The sequence below is a fragment of the Octopus bimaculoides genome, chromosome 11 (genome assembly GCF_046866305.1).
Source record: "Octopus bimaculoides isolate indiv1 chromosome 11, ASM4686630v1, whole genome shotgun sequence".
NCBI classification, from domain to species: Eukaryota; Metazoa; Mollusca; class Cephalopoda; order Octopoda; family Octopodidae; genus Octopus; species Octopus bimaculoides.
In genome coordinates this window covers 21293192-21318098 of record NC_142938.1, presented here as the reverse complement: position 1 = coordinate 21318098, position 24907 = coordinate 21293192, and the positions used below count along the sequence as shown (strand labels likewise).

General features: G+C 35.4%; 1 protein-coding gene across 1 annotated transcript; it reads left to right on the top strand.

Moving 5' to 3' along the window:
- Positions 1 to 261: 261 nt before the first annotated feature.
- Positions 262 to 23969, top strand: LOC106869225 (organic anion transporter 3). Its single transcript, XM_089359626.1, has 10 exons — positions 262 to 787; positions 3370 to 3581; positions 5947 to 6177; positions 7765 to 7967; positions 10637 to 10972; positions 11882 to 12016; positions 14377 to 14462; positions 16449 to 16569; positions 21157 to 21229; positions 22663 to 23969. Exons 1-10 carry the CDS (start codon positions 649 to 651, stop codon positions 22792 to 22794), a joined length of 1668 nt encoding a protein of 555 aa, XP_089215752.1. The 5' UTR covers positions 262 to 648; the 3' UTR covers positions 22795 to 23969.
- Positions 23970 to 24907: the final 938 nt, after the last annotated feature.

The window sequence follows — 24907 nt, the reverse complement described above, 5'->3', positions numbered from 1 at the left end:
GTAACGTTATTTTTCTACAGTCTACAATATATACCCCCGATCAGAACTGTAATTAAATCCAGGATTTACTTTGAATCAATACAGAAAATAAATTCTTAATCAAATATTTATTAAAAAATATGAAAAATTGTGCTCATGTTCCTTTAGATAGTTAACAACAATTAAATAATTCTGAGTTAGGTTAATTTCGAAATTATATTCTGCTGCATGTTGATTTTAGATAATATATATTTAGCGTAATCATGTGTGTAAGATTGCAACTGTTATCTGCATATGATAATACAGTTGGAATTCTCTGTGTTACATTTAAGTAAAAAAAAAAACCCAAAAAAAACTGGTGCGCTGTTAAAAATAATTCATTAATTTCGTTTCAAAAAATCCCAGAATTTACGTGAGGGACCATTTGAATGGATCGGTTTGACTACTCAGGATTTATATTATGATGCCGTAGGCACATTAACAAATATTATTTTTATTTTCTCTGGTTCTGATATGGTATGAAATCATTATGTAAGCTATCATGTGACATTTTCTCTGGCGTTCTACCAATTCTGACACCCACTGTATTTTTACTCAAAAATAATATTTAACAATCACGGAAAAGAAAAATCAAAGAAAAAACGATAAACAAATTCAAAAAAGACAAAGATGAAGCCTTCCCAGATTGATGTTGATGGAATTATGACTTCTTTGGGAGATTCCAAATATTTCCACACCACTCAATACATTATGCTTTGTGCTCCTATACTTTTAGTGTCAACTAACACTTTCTTCTACGTTTACTTTGGTATGTATAATGATTGCGTCTGTATATATATACACACACATACATACGTGCATATACTATTTAATAAACACAATATATATTTTTACATTTTCATGGGTTACTAATAATTTCATGCGATGTAAACATCTCAGACAATACTTTATGAAACATATACAGTGTTTGTTACTTTAAACATATATGTGTTTATTAAATAATATTTATGTCTCACAAGATACTTTTTTCTTGACCTTACCATCACGGAACAGTACACTATATATATATATATATAATAATAATAATAATAATAATAATAATAATAATAATATTTTCCCAAAAACTATATATTTTATATATATATATATATATATATATATATATATATATATATATATATATATATATACGCACACACACACACACACACACACACACGCACACACACACACACACACACACACACACACACACACACACACACATATATATGACATTCATGGAATGTCTTATATATTTTATGATTATTGGTGCTACCTTGTTCATGGCTACTGTTTCTGGGAGCCATGTGAGGGGAATACTATCAAAAGCCTTTCAGTAATCGATCCAGGCCATGTGCTTTTTTCTTTCTTTCTTTCTTTCTTTCTTTCTTTCTGCGGCTGTCTTCAGCTATGGCATTATTGATCAGTAGCTGATCTTTACAACCGTATGAGCCCTTCTGTTCTTCTGGAAACAGGCTGTTTTCTTGCAGATGTTTGCTTATTCTCTGCGTTATTATTGCAGTAAAGGCTTTGTAAATTGTAGGGAGACAAGGTATCGGTCTGTAATTTTGTGGATTTGCCGTTTATTATTATTATTATTATTATTATTATTATTATTATTATTATTATTATTATTATTATTATTATTATTATTATTTCGTTTCATATCGGTTAGATATTGAATACATACCAAGCGACAGCCAGTCCAGTGGGATAGGCATTATTGAATAATATTGCTGTTCAAGACAGATTCAGGAGTTGGGTTGAAAATCCCAAATGTTTTGATATTATAAGTTGGAAGGACAAGATATTACGTAGAGTGTAAACCGTACGGCTTTATGTTATTTTTTTGAATTTCGCATAAGATAAGTTTGGCCAGGATTTTTCAAGGAGACCACTGACTGTTTTTTTATGACTTCTCGTGTTCCAATCATAACTGGTATTGTTTCTATTTGTCTCATCCTGCTTATTTTCATGTGAAGGTTTTTATACTTGGCAAATTTATCATATTCTCTGTCAGGTACATTTATGTCAGGTACATTTATGTCAGGTACATTTATGTCAGGTACATTTATGTCAGGTAGTATTGATATTTCAATAAGTAGTCAGGTCTTGGTGTCTTTAACAAATATCTGAGCGGTTGGTATCGAACGTGCGAACGGTATATACTGTTAAGTCCCAAAAGATGGTAATGCCGTCATTTTGAACTACTAGCTTAGGTTGGTATTCATACCAGCTTTTCGCATATTCAGCACCGAGGATTTCTCAAAAAGCCCAGTGAACAAATTGGCCAACTCTGTCGCATCTAGCATTATATTCTGACGGAACCAAGGTTAGATATCCAGATACTTTGTGGTCAGTTGTTTCGTTACGGGCATTACAAACTCTGCACTTGGAGTTTGTTCTGTTTTTTGTGATAAGATTTTGTTCATAGACTCCGGTCGTGAATAGCAAGAATGAATTATGTTTCTGCCTTCAACCCTGAACTCCGCAGCCATTAAAGAGTTTTTGGTTAGTCTACATCAGCTTCCTTAGTGCAGGAAGGATTTGGTCTTGGAGATGTTTTTACTGCCAACAATCTTTCAAGATTTGAAGTCCTGCTTTTGCATTCAATCTATGTATTTTGGCTGTCTTTGTTGGTTATAGGTATCTTCATTAGCGTTTTCTATTTCTGTAATACGTAACTCTGCTCTATATTTCCTAGCTTCTGTGTTTCTGAGATTCGTTTCCTCTCCCAAATCTCATCATCCAATCCATTGGTCTTTCTTAAGCACTTCTGCAGAATTGTGACCGTTTTGTATGAGAATTCTAGTTTGATCAGCCCTCTTTCACCTCCTTTCCTTAACAGGTAGAGGCGGTCTCTATCTGCCTTTTGATAGCGCATTTTATTGGCACTTTGGAGTTTTCTGGTTTTTGTCTCCATTCTTTGTAGGTCAGCTAGTTTCCAACTTATGACATTGAAATCATATTACACAACAGGTACTACTAAGATGCCATAAGGTTCTAAGTTGTTCCTGGAGTTCAATTAAGTTTTTAGGACAATTCTTACACTTCTGTAGGACTCCTATCGAGTCGTCTTCATTTGTGCTTGCTGAATATCATCGCCCTCAATAATGCCCAGATATTTATAGGTTCATTCTTGATCTCATTCTCTTTTTGGTTGTATCTAGCCTAAGATGGATTGATGTTGTTGTCGGTTTTCTTCTCTTAAAGGTTGCTTTTGTGAATTTATCGAAACCAAAATCGATACCGATATTATTTCTGAACTGCTTTACCGTTGATAAAAGTCCTTCTAATTCTTGCTCACTCTTAGCACTGTTTTATATGTTGAGGAACCCTATTTTACAGCCACCACACCTGAATACAGATGTAATAATCTGACAGAGTTTCAGCTCAGTAAATACAACATATCGATCAATGAAGAAGACAATCTAATATATGATAAGTGCTCCATAGACATCATCAATACGAATGGAGAGGTTACAGGTGAAAACCGAACCCTGGACTGTTTGAATAGCTATTATTACACTACACCAGTTGATAAATCTATAGTATCACAGGTAACTGAATTTAAAATGTTTTCTTATTTGGGAATTAATTTGTTTTCGTTTAAGCTTTACGTCAAGTTTAGAAATTAGTGGGACTTTCTAGAATATAAGCTGAAAAAGTAGAATGAACGCCACGGCTTTCAAGAGGAAGTTAAATCTTCAAAGTGAATTGAGTGAAATCAATTATTAAAATACATATAAGATTAAGTTTATAAATAAATAAATTTAGTTTATTTAAATGTAAATAACGTGCCCCTGCATTTTTAGATAAAGCTTTGCTTGAGCAAATCTATGATGAAAGGCCTTCCAGTTGCGACTATCACGTCTTTTATAGTTTTTTTTTGTATTATAGGCACAAGACCTGAAACTTTTTGGCTAGTCGATTGCATCGACACCAGAGCTCACCTGGTGCTTATTTTATTGATGTCGAAAGGGTGAAAGGCAAAATCGACCTCGGCGAAATTTGAACTCAGAACGTATAGCCGGAAGAAATGCCGCTGAGCATTTTTTCCGGCAAGCCAAAATTTGTGCCAGCTCGCTGCCTTTATTTCACTTTTTATAATGGTTTCATATGTTGGCGGAGGTCTTGCAGGCTTTGAGAGGAGGGGCAAGTCGATTACATCGAACCGAATTCTTGACTGGTATTATTTTATCGGATCCGGAAAGAATGAAAGGCAAAGTCGACATCGGTGAAATTTGAACTCAGAACGTAATGCCCCAAAGCATTATGCGCAGTGTGCTAATAATTCTGCTAGCTCGTTGCCTTTATCACGTCTGTTATAATATCAAAGAATATATTATTCAATACATTCTTCCATTCTTCCATATCAAGGCACTACAATGTAACATGTTAGAGATGGCTTTGTAGCAAATTGAATAGAGGTCAGTCAGTTTTAGTTTTATATTTAAATGCTAGCAGAGATACCTGACGTTGCTCGGGATTAGAATGGTATAGTTTTTTTTTTATTGTTTTCGTCATGTGGCTACGGCAAAGCTGGAGCACCACTTTTAGTAGAAGAAATCCACCACAGGATTTATTCTTTGTAAGCCTAGTGATTATTCTGTCGGTATGTTTTGCCAAACGGCTAATTTATGGGGAAGTAAAAACAGCAACATCGGTTGTCAAGCGATGATGGGGGTACAAACACAGACACATACACACAAATATACTTATATATACGACAGTCTTCGTGTACAAAATCCACTCACAAGGCTTTGGTGGGCCTGTGACTATAGTATACACCCCCCCACATATATACATACATAAATGGCAATTCTGTCTGCTTGTGGCTGTGTTGTGTGTGTATGTGTGTGTGTGTGTGTGTGTGTGTGTGTGTGTGTGTGTGTGTGTGTGTGTGTGTGTGAATTTGGGAATTTGTTACTTTAACTACTCCAAGACTATCCAACCAATCTTGATGAAACTTGACACGTGTGTGGGGCTTATGCCCATACGGTCACTTACGCACTTGGAATTTCCAGAAACTAAAAAACAAAATCCATAATTTTCAATCAGCATCGATTTTTCAAAACTCAATAGGACATTGCAATGCAAATCCTCATATGAATGTTATTTTCTGCCATAACTTTTAAAGTTTTCAACTGATTTTCTTGAAATTTTATACACAGATGGAATATACACTATCTATCTATCTATCTATCTATCTATCTATCTATCTATCTATCTATCTATCTATCTATCTATCTATCTAGGAGTGGCTGTGTGGTAAGAAGCCTGCTTACAAGCCACGTGGTTCCGTGTTCAGTCCCACTGCGTGGCACCTTCGGCAAGTGTCTTCTGCTTTAGGCTCGGACCGACCAAAGCCTTGTGAGTGGATTTGGCAGACGGAAACTGAAAGAAGCACGTCGTATATATATATATATATATATATATATATATATATATATATATATATATATATACACACACATATATATATATATATATATATATATATATATATACACACACACACATATATATATATATATATATATATATATATATATATATATATGTGTGTGTGTGTGTGTGTGTGTGTGTGTGTGTGTGTGTGTATGTGTGTGTGTGTATGTCTGTCTGTCTGTCTGTCTGTGTATCTGGGTTTTTCCTCCCTCCATCGCTTTGCCAACCGATGTTGGTGTGTTTACGTCCTCGTAATCTAGTGGTTCGGCAAAAGAACCGACAGAATGAGTACTAGGCTTACAAAGATTGTCTTGGGGTCGATTTATTCTACTAAAGGCGGTGCTCCAGCATGGCTGCAGTGACATGACAGACACATGTAAAAGAATAAAAGAAAATATATATATACAATGTACATATACATATAGAGAAATCGTAATTCTGCCTGGTTGTTGTAAAACACGTTTGTTTTTGCAGTGGGATCTGGTCTGTAACAATGAAGGATTGGCTGAATCTACCCAAATATTTTATATCGTGGGTCAAATGATTGGTGGTTTGACAGCACCTTATTTGATTGAAAGATTTGGACGAAAACCTGTGCGAGTGTCAAGCAGTGCCTTGTTGTTAATCTTCAACTTATTCGGTGCATTTTCACCATTCTACCTCTTGTTTGCAGTCATGAGATTTTTCATTGGAATACTAAGAGAGGTAAAGTCTAAAATAATACACATACATACATACGTACATACATACATACATACATACATACATACATAAATATATTCAAAACATTGTACAAAACCCTACAAGTACTCGGTTTCACGGAGAAAGAACAAAAGAAACTGATGCGGATTCTCCCAATCCAATCTCTTAGTGGTACAGTAAAGATTTGTAAGACATTCCAAAAATTCTCCTTGTGAGATTCTTATGCGAATAAATGCACACATCTAGATATATGCATTGACAGTTCAACCAATATACCAGCTCAACGATATATATACCAACATTAAGAACTATCTTAACTCAAAAAGCCGTGTCGCTTTTTAGCTACCGGCTTGGATTCTCTCAAGAACATGAATAAAACTTTAAAAAATCATACATGCATACATACATACAAGCATACATACATACATGCATACATACATACATACATACATACATACACACACCCACACATACATACATACATACATACATACATTCATATAATCATTTTTGTTGTCTAAACTCCAATGAAACTTTTGTTTCTTCGATAGAAACTCGGTCCCTTGTTCTAGAAAAATGCGCAAAAATAAAGTGACATACACACATATATGCATACACACACACACACACACACACACACACACACACACACACGTGCACACACACATATATATGTGTTCTTAATTGTATCAGATTTGTATTTAAAAAATGTGTTAGCATGAAGCAAGACCGTTTATGAGTTTATGAGTGCTGTCTATAAAAACATGTTATAATGTCATACTATCATTTAGACAGTTTTATGAATCAAACTTCATAGTTACCGTATATGAATGACCAATATCGTATTTCGACAAATATATATATTCATGTACCCTAACTAATGTATAATTGATGTGAGATAGCTAATTCTTACTCACGAATTTGTATATATATATATATAAAGTACGCGTGTGTGAATGTGAAGGAGGAAGAGAGGAATTTTGCTATACGTAAAGATTTCTATATTACAAGCTTTGTGCTTCATTTATAAATACACTGAATGGTGAGTCTTATAGCATTGTATGTAGAAGTGAGACATCACCTAAGACATCATTTTACAGATGTGTATAAAGTACAAGTAAGCTTTAAAATGTGCGAACCGTAATATGGATTAGAGAGGTAAATATAAGCTTGGAGAGATGATGTCCTTACAACATATATCACATTTCTGATCCGATATAAATCCTCATTTACAATAGTAGTGTTCTACCTTGTTTGCCACAGCGAATTACATGTAACCTATGATATTTATTTGCAACAAGGTGGAATGTTAACGTGGTGAATAACTGTCTTGTTGATACGTACTGCATTGTTGCCATGACATATGCGTATAACCAACTAACTTGTTGAAAATGACCCGATAAACTCAGCAATCGTTAACCCTAGAAATCCAATATATTGTTAATTAAGCATATAACATTGATTGTGTTGAATAAATAACACGTTAAAATTCCAACGGTCTTCACTACTCGAAAGCTATATGAACTTGTTGCAGTATCTTATCCACTTTCAATTTACGTTAGAAATTTTCTTTACTATTTTCTTTTTCAGGCATTTCTTCTTAGCTCTACAACTTTGGTTTGTGAATTATACCCCAAAGAAAAGCGTATCATTATGACTGGTTTATTTATGAATGTCTGGAGCGTTGGTAATTGTCTTGTCGGTGTCATAGGCTATATGTTGAAGGATTACAGTTGGAACATGTTATTCCTATTTAATGCTGCCCTCTCGGGATATTTTATTGTGGATTTCTTGTAAGAACCAGGTTTCTAGCCATTATATACACATACATACATAAGAATCTAGAATTTGCAAGGAAATGATTTAGCACAAATGAAACGAACCTCGAAGTAATAAAGCATGAAATAAAACTTTGCCCTGTGGAAAGGGATCAATTTGGTTTTCAAATATTAGAATCTACAGACACACTTGACGGCAGTATGGGTTCTATAACATGTGTATATGCGAATTATTCGCGTAGTATATATTGGGCCTATTAACGAATATGATTACTAGTTGCAACATCGATTTGAACATAGAGGGAGGTTTAGAGGTGTCATATCGTAATGACGGTCATGCTAGCTACATTTACAAAGTGAATAGCGGTTATCAATAACCTAAGTCTTAAAATTGCACTCCCTCTAACGAGAACTTCTCTGATGTCTTTCCTGGCTTAAAATCAAATATATATTTACAAAACTTTCCACAAACAAAATCCAGTATTAAGTTATATAGATAAGTAGTCCAATAAAACTTTTTGAATAACCTAAGTAGGAGAATTTATCGTCTATCTTCCTTGAAGAAAATTTCTGACTGGGGAAGGGGAGAACTCTATACCACAATACAGTTTTAACAGCGGTTTCAGAAATGGCATTTTATGCTCTATCAACACACCGCACTGGAATAGGTCCAGAGAAAGCATTTAATTCTCTGATTTACAGCTGTCTTTCCTATTTTGTGTTCAGGTTGTTCATGTAGGAGGAATGAAACATGCCTTTTAGACCATACCACTAGTTTAGAATAGACGATCCATAAGCATGGTTGAAAGTAAATTTAAACAAAAGCCTTATAACTAGAGCACATCCTTCATGTACAGTGACTGGTAAATTTCACACAACTGTCACACCATATTTGGAAATTGGGAAAGCTTAACACAAATTAAGATATAAGTTGGAGAGTTCTCAAAATAGCCAAACCATTCGCCAACATGACAAGGGAATTTCAGCTTTTTTACAGTAGAGAAGTCACATATATTAGTAAGGTTGAAAAGTTCCAGAAATTACCTAAACAATGTGAAGTTTCTTTAACCGATTCCTCCGCTCTCACACCCGAGTACACACTCAACACGTAAACAAATTCTCACATTGCAAGTCTTCAACTAAGTTAGATACTACACAGGATAATTAAAAAATTCTAAGTCGCAATTATTAAAATGAATGAGCAACACTAAATCTTTCTCATTGATGTTTTCTATCATCTGAATCTAATCTGAAGAAGAGACTTTTTTGTACAAAATTACGTGACATTATTCCAAAATAGCATATCCATATCCGAAGAATATATCTTAACACAATGACCTTCTTGTTATTTCTTAAAATTTTATTTAAATTTCCTCGCTTGGCTTAGTGGTTAGGGCATTCGGCTTATGATCGTAAAGTCGTGAGTTCAATTCCCGGCAACGCGTTGTGTCCTTGAGCAAAACACTTTATTTCATGTTGCTCCAAGCAAAAATGAGTAGTACCTGTATTTCAAAAGGCCAGCCTTGTTACACTCTGTGTCACGCTGAATCTCCCTGACAACTGCGTCAAGGGTACACGTGTCTGTTGGAGTGCTCAGCCACTTGCAGGTTAATTTCACGAGCAAGCTGTTCCGTTCATCGTATTAGCTGGGACCCTCGTCGTCGTAACCGACGAGGTGCTCCTATATATATATATATATATATATATAGATATGCAGGGCAGGGAATCGTCAATTAGTAATAAAATTAATAATCAACAATTTTGCCGGGTAGCTCAGTATGAAAAACCTTCTTCGGTAAAAAACATTTATAATCATAAATATATAGGGATTGACAGTAACCTGCTTCTCCAACATACTGAGAATTCAGAAATAGCAGTCAAAGAACTACTGATTTCAAAACTACAAATTATTACTCCAGATTGATAGCAAAAATATCGCTATCAATCTGGAGTAATAATTTGTAGTTTTGAAATCAGTAGTTCTTTGACTGCTATTTCTGAATTCTCAGTATGTTGGAGAAGCAGGTTACTGTCAATCCCTATATATTTATGATTATATATATATATATATATATATATATTTAAACAAGTTACTGAAGAGATTGCAAGAGTGCAATGAAATAATTTAACAAAAGACTATATAAATTAATAAAAGACTAATTAAACCTTGGGAGAGGCATTATGCCGGTAATAAACACACGCACTGGTTCAGTCTTTTATTAATTTATTTCACCTGCTGATCAGCTGACAATGTATTCGCCTTTTCTGATCTTCACACCTTTTATACTCTATATTCACATTAGGTCACACTAGTCCTCAATTTGTTCTGAGTAGTCATATTTGTTGTGCCTGATGAAAATAGAAGGCACAAATCTGCATACATTAAAGAATCGCATTGTAGACCAGCTGAGGATGGCTCCTTCTACGTAAAACTTAAAAAGAATGCTTGTATATAACATAAGTACAATATAGCTATTACTTTTATATATTCATACGTATGTACATTCAAACAACATATATTTTTAGTAGACATGATCGAACGCAATACAATCTAAATTAATCTAAGCGAGACCATGAGTGCACACATACACGTACGCGCGTGCGCGCACACGCACATACACACAAATTTCAATACCATCTGACAACACAGTTATTATATCACGTTTATCTTTCTATGATTGCAGTTTCCTGCAGGAATCTGTGCGGTGGTTAATTGCCACTTCGAAAATAAATACAGCTGAGAAGATTGTCAAAAAAGCAGCTAAACAAAACAAAGTTGACTTTGACACTGTTTGGCATATTGCTTTAAAAGATACTTCAACACAACAAGCATCTAGTCCTGTGAACGAAACTAATCTCGACGGCCGAAACTGTGAGTCTAATGTCGAGGCAAAAGTCAAAGCAGTTGTCGATCATTCACAACTAGAAGTTGAAAAAGAAGCTCCATTGTTAGTAAAATTGCTTGTCATCTTCAAGTCATCCTATCTGAGGAAAGTTACCATCGTTATGTCTATAGTATGGTAAGTTCCACCGACTTATTGTTGACCTTGTTTCAGTCCATCGCAAAAGACACTGAGGAATTTTGGCAGTGGTAAAATAACTATAGTATAGAGCTATGATGTCAATTAGTTTATTATGGTTCCCCCAGCATTTCGTTTAAGAAATATCTTCTATAGTTGTTGTTGGCACTCCGTCGCTGACGACGTCGAGGGTTCCAGTCGATCCGATCAACGGAACAGCCTACTCATGAAATTAACGTGCAAGTGGCTGAGCAATCCACAGACACGTGTACCCTTAACGTTGTTCTCGGAGATATTCAGCGTGACACAGAGTGTGACAAGGCTGACCCTTTGAATTACAGGCACAACAGAAACAGGAAGTAAGAGTGAGAAAAAGTTGTGGTGAAAGAGTACAGCAGGGTTCTCCACCATCCCCTGCCAGAGCCTCGTGGAGCTTGTAGGTGTTTTCGCTCAATAAACACCCACAACGCCCGGTCTGGGAATCGAAACCGCGATCCTATGACCGCGAGTCCGCTGCCCTAACCACTGGGCCATTGCGCCTCCACATCTCCTCTAGATATTGAATATACAGAACTTGTGTTTGTGTGTATTGTTGTGTGTATGTATGTGTGTGTGCGTTTGTGTATGTCGATGTGTGTGCGTGCGCACGCGTGTGTGTGCGTGCGTGTATGTGTGTGTGTGGATTAATGGGTTTGTATATTTATGCTTCTTTCAGTCTGTTTGTCCTTTAGTCAGGAGAATAATAGATATCTACTCCATGCTTTCATGCGTTAAAACAGCCCCTAAAAAGTGAAGTTCAATTGCCACTAACAACGTGTTATTAACTCTATTATTTTTAAATGTGGGTAGGATGGAATTTGTAACGTAGTTCATTTGTAATTAATATATTTCTTTTCTTTGATTTTATAGGGCTGTAGACATGACATCAGCAAACGGTATTATGCTAATGTCGGAGGCTCTTGGTGAGAGCGTTTATATCGTCTACCCATCAATGTGTTCCCTGGAAATCTTTACTAATAGTCTATACGCTTTTTCAGCGAAAAGGTAAACGAAACAATTTATCAATATTCTGAGTGATTTGATTTGGTTGAGCCGTTTGAGAATGCATTGGGAACAGACAAAGAAACAAAAGAATATATATATATATATATATTTATACACACACACACACACACACACACACACACACACACACACATATATATATATATATATATATGTGTGTGTGTGTGTGTGTGTGTGTGTGTGTGTGTATAAATATATATATATTAAATTCAAATTACGATGAACGTAAACAAACAAACATTTTATTCATTCAGTTTGTTGATTCTTACAGTTTTATTACGAAAGGACAGAGGGTGAGAACCCTGTAGCGTACTACATATTCTGGTATTTCGTAGAATGATACATTAAGGATATTTTTTTATCTTCATATAACTTTGCATACATGTTAAACCAACATCCAGTTTGTTACTAGACTCATTGCAGTTTAATAAAAATCTATAATTGGACGGCTAGGGCCCCTAGAAGGGGTCCAGATATAATCCATATACTTTCCTTTAAAGGCCAAGGGGAAATAACCCATTCATTTTTCTTTATTTTTCTCTTTTGCTCACTGATCATTTCTCCTTCCATTTATTACAGAAGCAATATCAATATAGTGACCAGTTGCCAATGGTTACGTTGTATAAATACGTGTGCGTTCCACATTGCGTGAACTTTCTTACAAGAAGTTGTCAGGCAAGGACATTGATTTTACTATCAATCTAACCTCTGTCCTAAGTCAATATATGAATTTAATAACATGTCGTAGATCTACCTAAGATCTTTCATTTAAAACAAATTTGAGTAAAATCTGACCATGAGTTATGGAGATATCAATGCCAAAACTTATTTGCAAATTTTACCATAAACGTACTGTTTTCATGGCAACCGCACAAACATTTTTCAAAATATTACATTTTGCATGGTATAAATAAATTTGTCATCCTTTACCTTATTTCCGACCACCAGCCGAGTATAAGTGTGGAGACAGCTCAGAGAAGCATTTGACCCAGGCTGCCTTCTTCCAACTGTTAAACATGGATGATTTGCGATGATCGGGGGGGGGGGCTATATCTTAGAAATCCGCCGGCCCAATGGTTTTCCTTTATAGCAGAATTAATAGTCAAGACAGTTTAAGCATTTTATCTGATCAAATTCATCCTATGGTTGCGGAACTGTTTCTAGAGGGAAATGCAATCTTTCAGGATGATAATGCACCAATTCACACAGCTAAAGTTGTTACTGAATGGCACGAAGAACATTCTAGTGAAGTTGAACATTTTATCTGGTCACCACAGTCCTCAGATATCGATAGTATTGAACATTTATGGTGCATTTTAGAAAAAAACAAGTAAGGAGTCGATATCCTCCACCATCATCACTACAAGAGCTGGAGACTGTTTTAGCTGAAGAATGGATAAAAATTCCTCTGGAAACAATTCAAACTTTGTACGAGTCCATACCTCCTAGTTTGAAATTTTAAGGGGTTTCCATTATTTTGTCCAACCCCTGTATATAAATATATATATATGTGTGTGTGTGTGTGTGTGTGCGTGCATATGTACTAATGTATGTATGTATATCGTGCTTTCTTTACAGTACAGCACTTATACATATCCTCACGTGACATGTTCCAGTGTGATACAAATAACACTGAGGATAGTTTAGCAAATTTATAACAATCTCTTTAGCACCATAAAGAACTCACAAACAAGGCTTGGTACTTCTTCTATTGGTCTCTTTTTTACTTTTTGTCAAGCCGTTACGTTACGGGAGCGTAAGCAAACCAACACTGACTGGAATGTGGGAGGGGAACAAACAAAAACCTAAAGGCGCACAGACATAAACATATATATATATATATATATATATATATATATATATATATATATATATATATACTAGCAGCTAAACCCGGTTTCACACGGTCTGTTTGGATGATGTGGCTGTGATTGTTTTCAGTTAGGCCTAATCTATAACAGCGTTTCTCAACCTGATCATTTCGTGTCCCGTTTCGATTGGAGCCTCTAGCTGTTTGAAGATTTCACCCCCTCCTGTCAGAAAATGGCTTCAGGAGTTGTGAAGAGTTAAACAACAATCCAATACAGTGTTTATGTGAAAGCTAATTCACGTAGTACTTTTTTGCGAAAATTATTTTCTTTTAAAGAAAATATAGACACGTACCTTTTTAGAAAACAAAATGTGGCAGAGAGCTATTGTATTAGACGTTTGTTTAATGAGAGAACAGAAATTGAAAGAAGATATAACAAGAAAATTGAACATAGATGCGCTTATGTTTCTCTTATTAATAGTGAAATATAATAAAATACGATTGTATCACAACTGCTTTTTCTTCTTAGATTTGGTCACAAAGTAACTCTGGAATGTTTCAAGTCATTTTCTGCCGTCTGTGTTATAACAGCATCGCTGATAAAACTTCTGGCAGGTAATATTCTTTTATTGTGTACTTTTTTTTTACTTATATTAGTCATTAGGAAGCGGCCATGCTGTGACACCTCCTTAAAGAGTTTACTCGGACAAATCAACCCCAGTAGAAATTTTTATAAAGCGTGGTACTTATTCTATCGTTGACCTTTTGCTGAACCGATAAGTTATGGGAATGTAAACAAACCACCGCCGGTTGACAAGCGGTAGAGTGCATTTGCGCGCACACATACATATACACACGTACATACACACATATATATGTATGTATGTATGTATATATATATATATATATATATATATATATATATATATATATATATATATTATATTTATCTTATGATATTTACTTTACTTTATATTATACTCATTTATTGTGCTTTTAATTATTAATTTTTCTATATGTGATAGTGGATTTTCATCGATGAGTTCTTGAAAATTGGTTATTTTCCCTAAAACTATATATATATATATATATATATATATATATATATTTGAAGAAAAACATTTTAAGTACCACATTTAATCTTTTGATTAAATCTATATTATATATATATATATATATATATATATATATATATATATATATATATATATATATATATATATATATATATATATATATGTATATATATATATATATATATGGATAATATGCATATATATATATATATATATATATATATATATATATATAATATGTATATATGTAGAGAGAGTGGCCCAAAAGTAGGTCTACAGTTATCATGTAGGCACTTTAAATTTCTTTTAAAACATTTTATTACATTTAAATTTCTATCTTAAAATGAACTAAATTACCATAGAATAATAGTTTCATATTTTTTGAAATTAAGAACTAGACTGTTAATATATGAATGCAAAAGATATAGTTGAGCAACTGTAAACTTACTTTTGCGCCACCTTGTATATATAAATATATATATGTATGTATGTATGGATGTATGTACATACATACATGCATACCTACATACATACAGTGACGAGCATCCACTCAGTTTCCACCAAGCAAATTCGCTCACAAGGGAATCGCTCGACCCAGGAATACAGCAAAAAAAAAAAACACTTGCCCCAAATCTACGCAGTGGAAGTGAACAAGGCACAACATAGTGATTATTCTGGCAAACCTTTTGTAGCAGTTCTTCTAGGCGCTCTATTCCAATTTCCTTTATATTCCTCTTGATGCCTTCTGATTGCTTTCACTCGTTGTCGGAATCCCTCTTATGCTGGGTTTGGTTTGTTTCATTATCCCAACTTCTTAACCTTTGGCTTTGTGTACAAGCAGTCTCTGGATGACGACCCGGCTTGCGCTGCTCAACCACGGGGCGTCTGCTGGGCGAAAGGGTTTCACTTTTGGTTCCAGCCTCATTAACACCATCATTTGATACATTTGTATTAGACATTTTCACTCAACATTGAGATATGTGTTTTAAGGTTAGCCAGCAAGCGGTATTTTTATCGAGACGCCATCCCTAGTAAGATTGTCGATCAAGACTGTAGAATTCTTACTACCCATAAGTTGGTCGTGTTCCCTTCGCATTTCAGTGTTGGGGACAATGATCGTGATTCTGTCGAGGAGATAGGTTATCGTCAGTTGGTCAGACTTATTCGTTCTCCCAAAATTTCAGGCCTTGTACAGAGAAGATTATTATTATTATTATTAAGGCGGCGAGCTCGCAGAATCGTTATCACAGTGGGTGAAATGCTTAGCGGTATTTCAGCCGCCGCTACGTTCTGAGTTCAAATTCCGCCGAGGTCGACTTTGCCTTTCATCCTTTCGGGGTCGATAAAATAAGTACCACTGGGGTTGATGTAATCGATTTATCCCCACTTCCCCCAAGCTGCCCTTGTGGCAAAAATTTGAGATAATAATGATTGTTATTATTATTATTATTATTATTATTATTATTATTATTATTATTATTATTATTATTATTATTATTAATATTATTTTTATTATTATTATTAGAGAAAAGCGAGACAACGAAATACCTCTACTTGGTATTGTTTGTTCTTACTGGTGCTACATCGAATGGTGCTGCTGGTGGTGATAGGATTTACATTTCGGAATTATTTCCCACAGAAATACGGTAAGGAGTCACTTATAATAAGCATTTCCTTTAAAATATTACGAAGTTAGTCCTTCTAAGGGAAAGGGAGAGAGCAAGTGTGCAAGAACGAGAAGGGGAAAGGGGAAAGGTTCTAAATAAGGCAGAGGAAAGGCAAAACTAGGTCGGTCTAAGTGGTGAGAATTGGGAAGCTAACTAAATAGAAAAGATGAATAATTAATAAATCAATAAGCAAATAGCTAAATGGATGATATATCAGGATGATGTGGGTAAGGAGAAAAACCCCCCCAAAATGGAACTGAAGTAAAGGCCAAAGAAATGCAAAGAAATGGAGGGGGCATATAAAAGATAGGGTTGATAGGGAGAATGTAAGTGCTGAAAGGGGATGAAATCGAGGGTAGGTGCTTTCTTTCTATTTCGTTTTTCCCTCTATAAATACTCAATCTCTCTAGTTAGGCCTTTTCTCCTTCTGGTAGGAAGGTTATGTTGATATAGTCCGACCAAGGCTATATAAAGGGAATTCTACTGTACCATTTACGTTTTGACATATCTTAACCGAAGAAGACACTTGTAAGAGATGAATTCTTTTTCCGACTTACATAATAATCTAGCATTAAATGCATTCAAAATATCACTATTTGGTTTGACTTTATCATTAAATGTCATACAATTCCTTGTCATTACAAGCAAGCAGACCCTTACTTCGTTTTCTCGGACACTCTAACAAGGATTTGTAGTGGTTTGTTCTAATGGACTCAAGTAGAAAAAAATCGGGTAAACTACAATGCTTCAAAGAATAAAACAAAACATACATACAAACATACATACTTACACACATACATACATACAGACAGACAGAAACTGTGTACAGTAGTGGAAACTATCTACCCAACGGATGTGAACATAAGGCTAAATATCAGTGAAAAAGAAAATATCTACGCGGAGCTATTGAGAAATGTGCAGTTACTTTACCAAGGTTATAAGTTCAGACTTAGTATTTGGGACACTGGGTTATGTAGCACGCTGCCTAAGTACCAATCTAGAGAAATTACGCTTCTCAAAACCAGAAACGATAAAGATAATTCGAAGAATATAGATCTAAGCCATCACTGGAACTAAAGATTTGTAAAATTTTCCAGGTGTTTATTCGTTTATATATATGCTCATGGCTAGAATTGAAACTGTATGCATGAAAATACATGCACAAAGCAGAACATACAAATCTGCACATGCACTGACACCAAACACAGCACATATACATACGTACATGCAAAAATACTTTGTTGATGTTGCTGAAATTTCAATAAAGGAGTCTTAGATCTAGGTTTGAAACCAGCTCCAAATAAAACGGAATAATGACGGTAACCAGTAATTTGACACCTGGTAATTTCACTCCTGGTAATTTCACTCCTGGTAATTTCACTCCTGGTAATTTCACTCCTGGTAATTTCATACATGATATTATAAAAAAATATAACCTTGAATAAAGATAGAATAAAAAGTTCAGTAAAACATAAAAATATTACTAAAGGCTTCAATAATGATGAAGGTTATGAGGTACAGGAGTGGCTGTGTGGTAAGTAGCTTGCTTACCAACCACATGGTTCCGGGTTCAGTCCCACTGCGTGGCACCTTGGACAAGTGTCTTCTACTATAGCCTCGGGCCGACCAAAGCCTTGTGAGTGGATTTGGTAGACGGAAACTGAAAGAAGCCCGTCGTATATATATATATATATATATATATCTGTGTTTGTGTGTCTGTGTCTGTCCCCCCCCCCCCAACCATCATCGCTTGACAACCGATGCTGGTGTGTTTACGTCCACGTAACTTAGCGGTTCGGCAAAAAGTGACCGATAGAATAAGTACTAGGCTTACAAAGAATAAGTCCTGGGGGCGATTTTCTCGACTAAAGGCGGTGCTCCAGCATGGCCACAGTCAAATGACTGAAACAAGTAAAAGAGTAAAAGAGTATTGCTCGTAAATATTCATCTTATTTTCATATTTTGTTTTAGTCTTGCAGATCTCACCTCTATCAAATTCAACCTTTCTGAATTGTGCCAAGTGTTTTTCCCTTTTCAATGTAGTAATTAATTTCCATAGATTCGGATATGTGCTAAATGGTTATTAGTGCGAGGCATATCCGCTTCTGTTCTGAAGCTTACATTCCAACTATCAACGGGAAACAAAGAAGTTCTTCGTTGTCTAATTCCTCTACCTCGCATGGATCCTATGTACGATAATTTAAAGTAAGACACAAGTTTTTACGGAAGATCGTCGTCATCTACAAAATATCTGAAGCCATCAATCACATCATCGCGAGGAAGAAAAGCCAGCGCTGAAAAAGCATCTGATTTTAATGCCAAACTTATTATCATGATAGTCTTCTTTTTTTTTGGCACTCCATCCTTACGATATCGAGGGTTCCAGTTGATCCGATCAACGGAATAGCATGCTCGTGAAATTAACGTGCAAGTGGCTGAGCACTCCACAGACACGTGTAACCTTAACGTAGTTCTAGGGGATATTCAGCGTGACAGAGTGTGACAAGGCTGACCCTTTGAATTACAGGTACAACAGAAACAGGAAGAAAGAGTGAGAGAAAGTTGTGGTGAAAGAGTACAGCAGGGTTCGCCACCATCCCCTGCCGGAGCCTCGTGGAGCTTTAGGTGTTTTCGCTCAATAAACACTCACAACGCTCGGTCTGAGGATCGAAACCGCGATCCTATGACCGCGAGTCCGCTGCCCTAACCGCTGGGCCATTGCGCCTTCACAATCATGATGGTATCTTTCCTTAAATCCAAATTCACATACTTTTCTGTACACATTTTGAGATAGATGAAAAAGACAACATGAGATAGAAGCACTAGGAAGCACAGATAAAAAGCTATTAATGTGAACTTTTTCAAAATCCATCGTAACGTTTTCAGGGTTCATCCCTTGACATAATTCATTAGGCTTATTAAAAAGGCGGATGTAGGTTTCTTGATTCTTGTTTGGAAGTAATGCAAACAATCATGGAACACTGAATGAATCCACTTGAATATGAAGAGTGTACAACTGATGAAATATAGTTGGGGTGCATTTTAAAAGTTCCATCACCTGCCCAGTCTTTTACATTTACTAAGTCATCAAGCCCATTATCAGTTGCAAACAAGTAATCTGTCTACATCAGTTTCACCAATATCAAACTACAAGAAAAGTTTGCCACTATCAAGGAACTTGTATTCATCGGGTATCTCACAGCCAAATCGACTCTGAGGGATCGGAGGGGCACTTACTTTTGCTTGACGCCAATTCTTTACATTACGACTTACTGTTATGTTTTATTATAATTGCTGACTTCTTGTATAATGATTTAACAACTATCAATTCACCAACACGTAGTTCCGATATCTCTTCTCAAACAACTGCTAACGACCGTTTTTACACAGCATCTGCACATTGTTTTTTGTATCTCCAGCACGCATGCGTACTTATACAATGTGAGCCATTTTATTATCATCAAGCTTTTCACAAGAATTGCAATTAATGAACGAGAAGATTCCTGGGAAGCAGCTGCTTGTGCCTTCAGGGTTAGGGTTTCTCGACCTTTGGGTTTCGAAATATATGACCTATGATGATATTCACCAACGTGGTATAATCTTCATCGTGGATCGTGGTGTGGACTCAAGCTTTACAGGACTTAATTTCGCATTTCCAGTAGGTCTTAAGTCCATCGGCATTTTGTTTCTGTGCTTCATATTTGTAATTCATGTCCTCCACAAGTTTCTTCATTCCGCAGATGCTGCTAATACGTGAGGCATGGTGTATGTATATTTCCTATTTAAGTAACGAATGAGGCAGAGATGGATCACGGGTAAACTTGTAAACACTTTAGATAAAACGCCCGAATGGATGATTGAAATGATACTTTCAGTTAACTGAGTTACTCTCTAAACCATCATCAAGATCAAAAACAATCCTGGCTAAAATAGGCATAAGGTCTGAAATTTTGGGGGAGGGGGAAAGTGAATTACATCGACCCCAGTGTTTCACTGGTACTTAATTTATCGACCCCGAAAGGATGAAAGGCGAAGTCGACATCGGCGGAATTTGAACTCAGAACATAGCGACGGCTGTAATACCTCTAAGTGTTTCGTCGGGTGTACTAACGATTCTGCCAGCTCACCGCCTTAATAATAATAATAATAATAATAATAATAATAATAATAATAATAATAATAATAATAATAATAATAATAATAATAATAATAATAATAATAATAATAAATTTTAGCGTTTTATATTTTTAAAAAAATTACGAGTAAAATTGACTGACAGTCAAATTACCGAGAGTGATATTACTAAGAGTCAAATTACCTAGCACTAATAATGACATACATACATACATATTTAAATGTGTGTGTGCGAGTGTGTGTGTGTATGTGTGTGTGTTTGAATATATATATTAAGAAACTGGAGAGATTCAAAGAAAGAATTATTGTGATTTAAACACACACACACACACACACACACACACACACACACACACACACACACACACACATACGCACACGCACACAAAGTGCCATAAGTTTGTTAATGATTTATTTCGATTTTCAATGCAGAAGTGCCGGATCTGGTTTTGCCACGATTTCCGTTCGAATCGTAGGGTTGGCATCACCTTTCTTAAAACCATTGGTAAGTGAACCATCAGTTTATTTGTTATAAACTATTAATATTTTCCATTATAAGCACTGCTATCGATGAAGTGCATATGTTAGATACGGTCTTTATCAACAAAAATGTCTCTTGTGCAGTGTCATTGTAGTCTTCGCTAGAAATTTTCATGTGTGGTTAATATTTCCATGAACTTCATTTCCTCATACTAACGCCCATAACATGTATACCTGGTATGAGGTGTATATGAACACACACACACACACACACACACACACACACACACACACACACACACACACACACACACTTAAAAACTTCCGCATATGATGAAAAATTATTCAGTTCTATATTTAAAAGATGAGCAATTATGTACATTATTTTCATTTGACGGATATTTGTCCTCGTCTTGTTTGTGGTTAACTCAACGTTTCGGCTGATATATCCTCCAGCCTTCATCAGGCATCTTGGGGAAATTTCGAACCTGGGTTCTAATTCCTAAGGTATTTTTCGATGTTATTATTATTATTATCATTATTATTATTATTATTATTATCATTATTATTATTATTATTATTATTATTATTATTATTATTATTATTATTATTATTATTATTATTCAGGTCACTGCCTAGAATCGAACTCGGAATCTTGGGGTTAGTAGCCCGCGCTCTTAACCACTACGCCCATATTATTATTCAGTGACCTGAATAATAATAATAATAATAATAATAATAATAATAATAATAATAATAATAATAATAATAATAATAATAATTAATTCGTTTTATTGGCCACAAGGGCTAATATCAATCAAAAACATGTAAGGACAAAGACAGGACGAAGGTTACAAAAGATTTTGTCCGAAAAAGTAGAAAAACGTTCGTGTAAACAGAGGAAGAAGACGGAGAAATAACAAATAAATAAATAAATAAATAAATAGAACTCCCAAAAAGGGGAGGCGCTTCGAAAAAGAAAAGGTTACACGTGGAAAAACCCAATAGCAACAACATTGAAAAATACCTTAAGAATGAGAACCCAGGTTCGAAATTTCCCCAAGACACCTGATGAAGGCTGGAGGGTACATCAGCCAAAACGTTGTGTTAGCAACAAACAACATGAAGACAAACATCCGTAAAATGTAAATAATGAAAACTTATTCGTATTTGCATTCGAATTGCCTATCTATCTATATATATAAAGACATATCCATTCATCCATCAGCACACACACATATACACACACTAAGCATTGCCGTTGGCCGTATGTCTGATACGAGTGGCTGAGATAATTTTTCTCGGGTAGAGCAAGCGTGATCTTTTTTAAATCCCGCTTACCCTCATTACCCATGACCCGGTCTTATTTTGAGTCCTCGTTGGTCGTCGCGAACTGTTACTATCGGTCGATGTTTATATTTTAACAATTTCATTTAAATCTTTATTTTCCATTTACAGGGTTTGAATATTCCATGGGCTCCAGGTATTATATTAGGAACTGGATGTATAGTTTCTGCCATTTTACTTCATATATATCTACCAGAAACAGGAAACCTTGTTTTACCACAGAAAATCGACGATGTGATTTGATTAAGAGATATTGAACTGAGAGTGTATAGCGTGTAAGAAATGTATTCATTATTGCATTTATAAAATACTGATACATTGACAATACCTTGCATCAATGCTATAATCTACTGCAGAATATATCTACAGACTTTTGCAAACACCGTATAAAGTAGACAAATATAAATGCTTTGTCTTTATATTTTTCTGTCCATGTTTAGAAGAAATGCAAGAAAAAAAAAACAAGCAACAACAATAAAAAAAAGCAAAAACAAAAACAAAGCAAAACAACAAACAAACAAAATATTTCACGTATAGTTCATCTTTTAATTGTGTGTAGTTAGAACGTAAAGTGAGAATTATATGTGGGAATTCAGGCTTTTCCGCTTCTATTATTAATATGTTGCTGTTAAGGATTGCTTTAGCCAATTACATAATACAATCTTGCATAATGGAGTTTAAAGAAATGTAATTAAATGAGCACTTAATTTTCGTAGATTATTTTTGTTAGCGATTATTTATTAATTGCAATAGATTTTTTATGCTTGTATATAACTTCTCTATATGGATATATCTGTCCATGATGACAACGGACAAGACATTTATATCTGTCTATCACACCTAAAACTTAAAGGATACACTCTATAGTATATAACAGTATAATGAAAACACTCTATAGTATATAACAGTATAATGAAAATGACGAATAATCGCATCTGTAAATACATCAACGACTTATTTGTGGATGTCGATACCATATAGAACAACGGTTCAACTACTTTTCCCTATTTGATTATTAATTTTTTCTGGTGGACCCCCATAACCACATTATGTATAAAAACTAGTTTTAAAGAAACTTCTTTCAAAGTTCCTATTTTTTAATCACACATTCCCTTGTGTAAGTTTGCAATAACAATCTCTGAGAGAACATATTTTAGTGGCCGAAAACATGTTGAACAATCTAAAGCATCAGAGAAAGAAAGCTACTTGTTTCTTGCAATAAATTCAACTAAAGCAAAATTTATTTCATGGACTTCTAAAACACTACCGTGGATCGATCGCCAATTTGCTATTTTGCTTCCGTGGAGCCCCTTCCTCCAATCGTATAGGGAACCTCAGTGGTCATATGGACGCCAGTTGAGAACCATTGGTCCAGAATGTAGATGTATTAGAGAGTCAATACATATCGTTACATCATATTTACAAAGAGTTTGTTATTCTTGAATAATTCTCTATTACATTTGTCTTTCAACGTATACGTAATGTATGTGATGTGAGAAGAGACACTCTTAGTATCTATTAAACCATAAACTATACTGACGTTAATGATAATGATTAGTAATTATGATGATGATGATGATAATGATGATGATGATAATAATAATGATAGTAATAATAATAATGATTTCAAATTTTTGCACAAGACCAGCAAGTTCGGAGAGAGGGTAAATCGATTACATCGACCCCAGTGTTCAACTGTTTTATATCCTGGTGTTGGATACATAATTTAACGAAGTGGGGGAAAGAAACTAAAGTGTTCACACGACGCACTAGGGTTACTATTACACGAGGACAGTTCTTTATTTTATAGTAATGTGTCAGTCCACTTTTAGATGGACTCGGCTGATAACCGGATCCGTCCTACGCGCGTTAACAGCTCTTCGACAAAGCTCCACAAGTTTGTAATTTTCGGATACTGGACGAGTGCATGCAGAACGGTTTCATCGTCCTGAGACCACCTGGGACAAGTCCGTCTGACAGCTCTTCTGTGTCTGAAAAACTTGGCTCGAACCGGCAGAGCTCCCCGGAAGCACTGCCAGGCCAGAGATTTCTGGAAATTATCTATAGTTTCCACGAGGACGACGCCTTTCTTGCCCGCTACTAATCCCCTATAGAACTCGATAGCAGAACTTCCACCTACCGCGTGCCCGACTGGCAGAAAGCTGTGAGCGTTTGCCGACACACCAGGTGGTATGCACCCTTTTTGGTTTTACGCTTGATCCAGGACTATAACTTCGTCAATGAGACAAGCTGCAGAAAATCCTGTCTGACAAACGGCGACCACACCCGCTCATCGTTAAGAAAACACTGGAGATGTCGCAACCTCAGTGCCTGTCTGCGCAGCATTAGCTACGGC